Below are 9746 nucleotides of genomic sequence, written 5' to 3'. Positions count from 1 at the left end.
CGCGGAGCGGCTGGGCCCGTGAGCCATGGCCGCTGAGCCTGCGCGTCCGGAGCCTGTGCTCCGCAACACACACACACACACGCACACGCACACGCACACGCACACGCACACACACACAGCTGCCTTTGCCACCAAACTGAACCACTGTTCTGCTCAGTCATATAATGGAGTAGTTAGTTAGCTTAAGCATTAACTGGGTCAAATTGTCCCTTAATTCTTAATTAATTTTGAAAAGACATGTAACAATGATATGGCCATATTTTTCAATGTGGCTTAGAATTCAGTGATGCTTCCAGAGAAATTATATTATCAAGTTTCAAAATATTTTGATTCCAGTTCATACCACAGATAGAGGCAAACTTCTTTGAGAATTTGCACATCTTTTACTCTCCTTTTTTTCTCTGCATTTTAGCCAGAACAACTTTAGGTTCCTCTACTCCCCTTCCCACTACAAGGCCTTGACCATTCTAGTCTTCCTCCATAGGCTGCTCTTGTTTTTTCAATCCCTCTAGGAGCCATTTTTGCAGCGATGCCTTCCTGACCTACAGAAGATTGATCTCACCTCCTTATCATATGTTCTCATAGCTTCCTGTACTTTCCACAATTATAATTAAAATTATACATTTTGCAATTACGTACGTAATGTATTTCTTCTCGGCTGGAATACAAGCTCCAAGAAGTTAGGAACCATAACAACTCACTGCTGCATATCTAGTGATGAATACAGCATCATGTACATAGTAGGAAATCTAAACATAGCTCTTACATTCCAAGGCATGTTACTATGAGGCATAAACATTCCCTTTCCTTAGAGAAAAATATTCTTTTTTGAGCTAATAGAACCTTTAGACCTAGGGAAGAATCTTTGACAATTCCTATTCTAACTGAGAATGCTAGTTTCTTTGTTTTATTTGGTGGTAAACATAGTTAGTGAATTTCAGGTCAACCATCCTTGATCCACTGTTCGATTTCTTTAATTATTCAGTAAGTTATTCTGATATTTTCCACTCCCTATTCTGAGGGTCAAAATTCTGGTATACATACTTATAAGAAACTCCACAAGAAGGATTGATCTAGTTCAATAGTATTATAGGTTTACTTGTGTTTATATTTGCCCTGAGAACAACATAATGATTTTCAAGTGCCTCTAGAAAATAATGTTGAATAATAGAGTTTGAAATTGTATCTACAAATGATACGGCCTGACCAGCTAACTAAATGATGGACACTGTATTTAAATACAAGTTTGAGAAAGGAGTAGAAAAATTAACTCTTATTATTTGAACTGTAACCTGAGTTTCTGTTGTAAATATAATGAAATCATATTGGCTGTCTAGATTGGAAAAAATCTGTTTATAAATCTTTGTAACACCTACGTGGATATACCCACCCAGGCAACATCTGTTCCAACAGGAAAGAATTCTAAGGGAAGAGGTGTTGTCCCTTTCTCTGCATTCGTTTAATAACTATAACAGCCCATATTGAGGAATTCTGTACATTTGTAGGAAAGTACTATTCACTAGTGAGCTATTTGCATTTGAGATGTGGAGTTATGGTTGAGTAATGAATCCATTCAAAAGGTTTAAGATCTTGCTTAGATGACTTTGGAAGGCAGGTAAAGGCAGCAGTGCCAGTACATATTTGCTAGGGATCTCCTAATTCCAGTTATTTTGGTCTTTGTGCATTTGGGTAGAGTTGAGCTGATTACTTGCAGATAAACATCTGCAAATAGATTTTTCTCACAATCTTAACAAAAAATAAACATTACTACTACTCCTCCTCCTATTACTACTGCACATAGCCATACTGACAGAATCAAAGCTTTAAATCACATCTATATTGAGAATAAGCATAAAATATTTTTAATTAAGCTTCCAATGGTTGTTTTTTTGCAATCCTACTTGAATCCAAACCAAAATTAAAAGTGAAAAGAAAGGGAAAACCAATTTGGGCTAACATTACTAATGCATGCTCTATCACAGGAAGTGACATTTTATACATTATTGAAAACAATTTATTAAGAGAAAAATATTACTGAACACATACTTATTATTGTAAGTTTTGATTTCTGCTAGATCCTATATAGTAGATGGGTATAGGTATGTAAGGATACATGTTGTACCACAATTTCAATTCTGTCAAACCGAAGTTTGAGTCAGTGATCCACAATTTTATAGTTGTGTGACCTTGGGTAAGTTACTTCATCTATTTGAACTTTAATTTTTTTATCTTTAGAAATAGGTATAAATGTTGTCTGCTTATGAGATTATGGTGAAAGGTGAAAATGAAACAACTTATGTAAAGGTTTTTAGTACGGTATCTAGCACACAGTAGTTACCCAGTGCGTGTTCATCAATGTATTTTTTATAATTAGAATTTTAATGAAATGAATTTGTAACTAATCACGTAAGCATATTTAAACATTTGGGGGAGAATGAGAATTACACGTACCATACGTTAGAAACCTGTGTAGTAAGTAATGTACCCTGCATAACAATGCTCAGTAACTAGATAATTACCCTCAGATTCAAAATATGTAATGCGTTTTTGCATAACTTTTCAGTTCACAGTTGAATTACATCATGGTCTATTGTAGAAATGAAAGATATTTCCATTAAATCATCTATGAGCTTTTAAGTACATAAGGTACAAGTTTGGCTAAACTGTTCATTCAAGCCAGAAGAAAAATATTGCTTAGCGTTTGTATCTCTGGGTGCACAGTCTTTGAGGACACTGCCACCAACACCTCTGTTCTTGTGGCATCTCATCTCTTGAGTCAGAGCTCACTAATCATAACCTTTTTATGTATTTCTGGGATTTGGCCAACATTTTTACTTTAGATTTTCATATTCTCAGTTATACCTTTGTAGGATCCTCAGCCGCTGTGCAAATGGGAATTGTGACGTTTTTTTCCTCATAGGATCTCGCTGGAAAGCTATGACAAACCTAGAGAAACAGCCATATTATGAGGAGCAAGCCCGTCTCAGCAAGCAGCACCTGGAGAAGTACCCTGACTACAAATACAAGCCCAGGCCGAAGCGCACCTGCCTGGTGGATGGCAAAAAGCTGCGCATCGGGGAATACAAGGCAATCATGCGGAACAGGCGGCAGGAAATGCGGCAATACTTCAATGTTGGGTAAGGACCTTCCGGTCATTTTCCCATAAAGAACATTTCCTGTTACACTTAATGGGATGTGAGATGTATTTGTTTAGTTGCAAAGCAGCATTTTGAGAAAGCACCTGAGCACAGTGTATTTTCAGAGACTAAACTGTCCCCTTATAATCCTGAGAAAGAACACTTCATGTGAACTCATTCCAGGCTCCTAGAACAATGGCTCTGATGCGGGAGCTTTGTTAATAGCTGGTTTGAAAATAAAATATCTTAGAGTAAAGAATTTTGAAGTTTGCTATTAAAAACGTAGAAGTCTTCCTGGTTCTTTTTCTTGCTGGTTTTCATTAATTCCAAGGCCTCACAGTGTAAATACCACAGCAGCTAACAACTTAGCTGAGATAATACAACATAAAAATGATTCCAAAAGAAAGACTTGTTTCTGAATATAGCAGAGTCTCTGGGCTCTCAGAGCACACGTGTGGCCTTACAAGATCACATAAAGTAGGGATTCTCTTCAGGGTAGAACAAGTTGTGAATGGGAAAGTTTCCTTCTGAATTAAGGATGCCTTTCTCAGTATGTCTTACCTTGCTTCCTATGGCAAAGGCCTGCAACCACATTGTTTCTGCAGAATTTTATCAAAAAGCACAGAAATAAAGTTGTTCATATCTGGAACAGTAAATAAGATCCTGAGAGCTTCTTAGAATAATAAGTACTGTTCTGAAAATGGCCAGAGGATACTTCAAAAAAACACACAAACCTTTTCTAATTTGCCCTATCTCCTCCACTCCCCTGAAAGCATCTGCTTGCTTTGTCCAAAGGGTCTGTGATTTACATCCCAGTGCAGTACTCTTCTCCACGCTGAGCACGAGACCCAGCGCTCCTTGGGGAAAATAGTAAACAGACGAATGAATGAAAGAAGGCATAAATGAACATCATCTATTAATCCCTTTGTACTCGGACCAGCTACAGAATATATCTGGGGAGCCCAGTGTAAAATGAAAATGCGGGGTCCCTGTTAAAAGGGTTTTAAGAATTTCAAGATTGTGACAACAGAACTTTAAACCAAGTGTAGGATCTTTCTAAGCCCCGGGTCCTGTACAGCTGCAGAGGTGGTCCACCCATGAGGCCAGCCCTACTTCCTACCCCACTGAAAACTATTTCAGGGATGAGGTGGACCATGTTCAGTTCTGGTGAGTTCTGGGCAGTAAAGTTTTATTTTGAGAGCTCTAAGACTTTAGGGTTTTTCCATTAAAATTGAATTATCTTTAGGTTTCTTTTTTTTTTTTTTTTTTTTTGCGGTATGCGGGCCTCTCACTGTTGTGGCCTCTCCCGTTGCGGACCGCTCCGCGGCATATGGGATCTTCCCGGACCGGGGCACGAACCCGCGTCCCCTGCATCAGCAGGCGGACTCGCAACCACTGCGCCACCAGGGAAGCCCTAGGTTTAATTCTTTTAAAAACTCTTTCGACATGTTGTAGTGAAGGAAAAATTAACTCGGGGTCAGGGACTTGAGTTCTTCTGCTTAATCTTTCTGTCCCTCAGTTTCTTTTCATAAAGTAGAAAAGTAGCAATCACTTTAAGAATCAAATGGGTAACACGTGCAAATGCCTTGTAATCTATAAAGCACTACATAGAAGTAAGGTATTGGGATCAAAGTAGGATACAGTTTTCAAACTGTCAGGCAACAGGGTGAAAATCATGACCTTAGAGTTGGACAACTTGAGCAAATTAATTATAGAGTAAGTAAGGCCTGCATCCAGCTGTCCACTCACCCATGGTCTCTTTTTGGGAATTCCTCTCCAACAGGCAACAAGCACAGATCCCCATCGCCACTGCTGGTGTCGTGTACCCTGGAGCCATCGCCATGGCTGGAATGCCCTCCCCTCATCTGCCCTCGGAGCACTCAAGCGTGTCCAGCAGCCCGGAGCCTGGGATGCCTGTTATCCAGAGCACTTACGGCGTGAAAGGAGAGGAGCCACATATCAAAGAAGAGATTCAGGCTGAGGACATCAACGGAGAAATTTATGATGAGTACGAGGAGGAAGAGGATGATCCAGATGTAGATTATGGGAGTGACAGTGAAAACCATATTGCAGGACAAGCCAACTGATAAGGGTCAAAAGATTGTTGTGACCTGAGGACTTAAAGAAGCCCTAGCTGGTTCATCCTTACCAGTGGCCAAGCACATTAACTTTCTCATACACTGACTGTTACTTTTAACTGTTAGTCTTAAATAGTTGGGACATCAGCTGACTAATAGACCTCAGCCTCAAAAGGCTTGGAAAGGAAATAAAAATACAACAAGCAAACAACAATATCAACAACAAGAGATTGAAATAAGCTATGGGTAAAATAATGCCAGTAATTCAGCTGCTACATCCAAGCACTGAAGTCTTACCCGTCAACTTTTTTTTTTAATAAACTTTATGGCTGTTTGTTCTACAATGTTCTAGAAATTCTCACTCAGGTACACAGTGCCAACAAGTGGCTTGTGAATGTGTTTTGTTGTTTTGTGCTACAGTTTTTAAAAAGAAATAAGTTTTGTTTTTTGGGGTTTCTGGGTTTTTTTTCCTTTTCTTTCTTTCCTTTCGTTGTTTTTGTTTTTGTTTTTGTTTTCGGTAATGCACCTGACAGAAAAAAAAAAAAGAAAGATGAATTTCTCTTTACTTCTCTCCACCTTCTCCATCTCTATACTTTAAAGATGGGAGTCTGTGCATGGGGGGGGAAGAGGGTAAAAGAGCCTGTTTTTAACTTCCTTGCTATCCACCACAAAATAAGCAATCATTCTCTTTAGAGGACTTTCTTATCTGTTGCACACCACACTACATCTTTGAGCAAGTGCCAAATTTGTACTGAAGTATTGACCCAGTTGATTTTTTCCCTTTCCTTTTTCCTGTTCCTTCTTAAATTAGGACAGTGTTATATCTTAGACAATCCCTTGAAAAACCTGAAATACCAGCAGCTGGTGAGATTTGACTTTTTTTTTTTTAAATGGAAACTGTAGGTGCTGTTCTCAGGTGAAAAGAGAGAGAGAGAGACATAAGAAATTTAGAGAAAAAAAATATTTTCTGATCTTGGATTTTTGTGTGTATGTATGTGTGTGATTATGGTACTAATTGGAATAATGTTGGACCATTGTGAGTTAAACCCACATCTGGGGATGAAATCCCACATCCTTCTAAGTGACTGGTCTGGAAGCAGCCTTGACCTTGACTTTGCACTTCAAATGACAACTTAACCAATATAGGGCTCAGAAATTATATTTTTAAGCTTCTAATGTGATTATTATTGGATGGATCAGGTGGCCCTGTGTAATAGAGGGGTGCGTGTATAACAGGGAAGCAAACTGTTCCCAGATGTTGCTTCTCCCTGGTCAGATGGTTCCACTAACATTTCCTACCTAATGATTTCTGTTTGTTTTTCCTGTTGATAACTTCAAGCAAAACAATCATTGTTTCCCTTGAATATATTTGCCCATATTCTAGAAATATAGAATTAGCTTATTTCTTCAACATTCCATCCTTTCCTGATCAGGAAATGGAACTGATGATTTTATAAGGTATTTTTCATCCCTCCGTGAAATGAGGTGGAGGCCATTTGCATTTCAGAATTGTGGGCCATGTGCATTTCATGCCGTAAAAAGCAGGACTTGATTAAAAGTTGTCACAGCCCAACAAGAGGGAGCCTGGCTGAGCCCAGCAACCCTTGCCACCGCTCTACTCTTGCTGTAAGATGAATCCACTGAAGTCCAATTTCTGATTCCAGCAGAGTGTGTGCATAGAGCAACAACTGACGGTGACGGGACTGCTTAGACTTTGCCAGCCGAGTGCCAAGGCAGTCGTAGGGCATGTTCAAATAAATGGGAAATCACTTAAACTGAATTAGTGTTGTTTGTGCTGAACCATCAGACAGTAAATACTCCAACCAGTAGCTTGGATGTGCTATGGTTTTCACTCCAGTCATCATTTTCCTATCCCACCCTCCCCAAACCTGACCCTAAAGTTTGATTTTTACATATAATAAATAAGAAAAAAATCCTTTTTATTTTTCTCTCTCTCAAAAGACTTGCTCTGGGGTTTTGCTTGGAGGAGCTAATCATATCCTGCATGTCAGAGACTTTGCTTTGTTTGTTTTTCTGTTTGTTTTTGATGACTGTATTTTCATTTGAACTGCCTCTTTTTGCTAGTGTTGTAATAATGATGATGATGATGATAAAATAATAATAATAATAGTAATAATAATAATAATGGTCAGCTGTTCCCAGATTAGTAAGTTATGCATAATTTATTTCTCCCTTTCTATTTTATTCTCCTCTGATTTGGAAGTACAGCCAATAAGTTGTTAGATATTTAAAACAAATTTCCATCTCCAACATGTATATATATATGTATACATACATATATATATACACACACACACACAAACACATTCACTCACACAGTTTCATTTATCCTTCCATAAGTTTTCTCCTTTTTGAAAGTTTGGCCCCAACAAATGTCACGTTCCGGTGTTTAATACCTACAAGTGAATTAATAGGAGGGTCGTATTCAATCTCAGTTAACTTAGGCTCTCATCACTCATTTTAGTTATTTAATTGCCACAGTCATCTACAGCCAATTTCTCTTTTGTTTTTGTTTGTTTTGTTTTTAAGCACTCTGGATAAAAAAAATGGACACTTGTTTTTATATCGTTATTATGTACAATGTGAAAACAGATTTTTAAAAATTTGTTCTGTCTTTGTTAACAAATTCTTTCTGACTTATGTGGGTTCACCCCTCACGTTTGCTGGACACTTATTTTCCACCATGTTGTAAAGATGCTTTGTTTTCATTTCATGACTTTGGGCTACAAGAATACTTTGTTTTAGCTCCAGGTAGATGCCACTGAGGGCATTCATGGCTGACACAAATTCTAACACACTTACCAGTGAATTGACAAAACACTTCTGTTTGGTCTTTTTGTTTGTTTTTTACTTGTTTTATTTGAAGGGGAAAATGAAATTGTTAATGGTGACCTTTAACGGCTGAAATTCAGAAGTTAATTTTATTTAGTTAGATTTATGTCAGAGAGACGAAACTGTGCATGGATTGAATCAAAAGCAAGTCCATAGCCTTGCATTATGTTCTCTTGTTCTGATGTCTGATTCACTGGGGGTCACAATTGTTTTGCCTTAATTTTCCCCAAAAGAAAACAAACAAAAAATCATATTAATGTTTAAAGTGCTTTGAAGTCATTTGATAAAAGGTGCTATGAATGGCAGCCTACTGGGTTAGCACATTGCCTTCTGGCATTTGATTGGTTTATCATTTTTGTAAAGGATCCTAAAACCTTGTATTCTTTTTCTGTGCCCCATGATGACCAAAAAAGATAAGGGAGAGGAAATGAGAGTAAGATCAAACTCAAATGAACATAAAGTCTCCCTTCTCTCCCCTTCCCTACCTACGTGTTCACATTTCACATTACTTTCTCTCTCTCTCTCTCTCTCTCTCTCTCTCTCTCTCACACACACACACACACACAAACACACAAACCACAGGCACACACGCTAACCCTAGTACTGAGGGATAATCTTGCCAGAATTCTGTTTTTTTATGGCTGTTGTAATCAGTTCTTCTAAAAACAGTCATGTTTTAATATGAATCTAAGAGCATCACTGGAGAAAATAGGTTAAAGTTCATATATAAGTTACTAAGAATTTGTCTAGTCACTACAATTGTATAAAATAACAAAGCTGTTCTTCAGTCCACTTATACCTAAATTAGTTAAGTCGATTTTTAACATTTATTTGGCATCTACAGTTAAGAGTTAACCATGTATAAAATCCCTCCCAAAGAACATAATCATTATTGAAACCAAATCCTCTTATAAGGAACAAATATAAAAGAATTTCTTTGATGAAGTTATTTCATAGGTTTGATTTTGGAGTAGAATTTTTACCTTAATTCATTTAAAGAAAATTATCTTTAAATATTTTATGGTCCAATTTCAGATATTTTCTTAATCCAGAAGATGTTACTGTTCCCAGAAGAAACTTCTTATATCACATTTAAAACATCAAAAATCATTATGTTTTCATTCATTCTAATGGGTAAATTATTTGAATTGTAATAAACAACTGTATATTTACAAACAGGTTTATAAAATATTTGTCTATCAAGTTAATAGTAAAATAAAAATTATGGGGTCTGCAAGGAAAAATATGAAGCCCACTTAAAGTGGTTCAGAGATCTCTTTTGTCTTATAGGGCATAGGTTTTCTTTTAGACAGGCTTTTACAGTATTTAATTTTAAAGTATCCTATAACTTTCAATTTCCCAGGTTGAAGATGATGTTGGGTTTTCTACTGATTGATTCCTGTCCTCCCCAGTGTCTCTGTCACTGGTTCACTAAAACAGTATTTATATAGCTCCACTGGCTCTAAAGCTCTTAGTCCTTCGAATGTTTTGGATTTTATGAGTAAAAATGGGAAAATGTAGAAGAGACAATCAAATGCCTGGAGCTTAAAACAAAGTATGTGCAACCTACCATCTCACTTGAAATTTAATAAAATAAATAATTATGTAAATATAACATAGAGTTATAGATTTATATTTTGTTCATAACACATAGTGTAATATAAGTTGTATATTTTCA

At 37.2% G+C, this 9746-nt stretch overlaps 1 protein-coding gene across 2 annotated transcripts in view; it reads left to right on the top strand.

The window, feature by feature from the left end:
- Positions 1-8805, top strand: part of SOX5 (SRY-box transcription factor 5) — a 1009763-nt gene extending 1000958 nt beyond the window's left edge. For both annotated transcript variants that reach the window (XM_055085506.1, XM_055085507.1), the window contains 2 exons: positions 2921-3137; positions 4921-8805. In XM_055085506.1, coding sequence (XP_054941481.1) covers positions 2921-3137; positions 4921-5224 — 521 coding nt within the window. In that variant the 3' untranslated portion in view covers positions 5225-8805. The remainder of the gene's footprint in view (positions 1-2920; positions 3138-4920) is intronic.
- Positions 8806-9746: the final 941 nt, after the last annotated feature.

Source organism: Physeter macrocephalus, chromosome 6, assembly GCF_002837175.3.
Source record: "Physeter macrocephalus isolate SW-GA chromosome 6, ASM283717v5, whole genome shotgun sequence".
Taxonomy (NCBI): domain Eukaryota; kingdom Metazoa; phylum Chordata; class Mammalia; order Artiodactyla; family Physeteridae; genus Physeter; species Physeter macrocephalus.
Note: the sequence above shows the minus strand (reverse complement) of the source record. Positions and strands in the feature narration are given on the sequence as shown.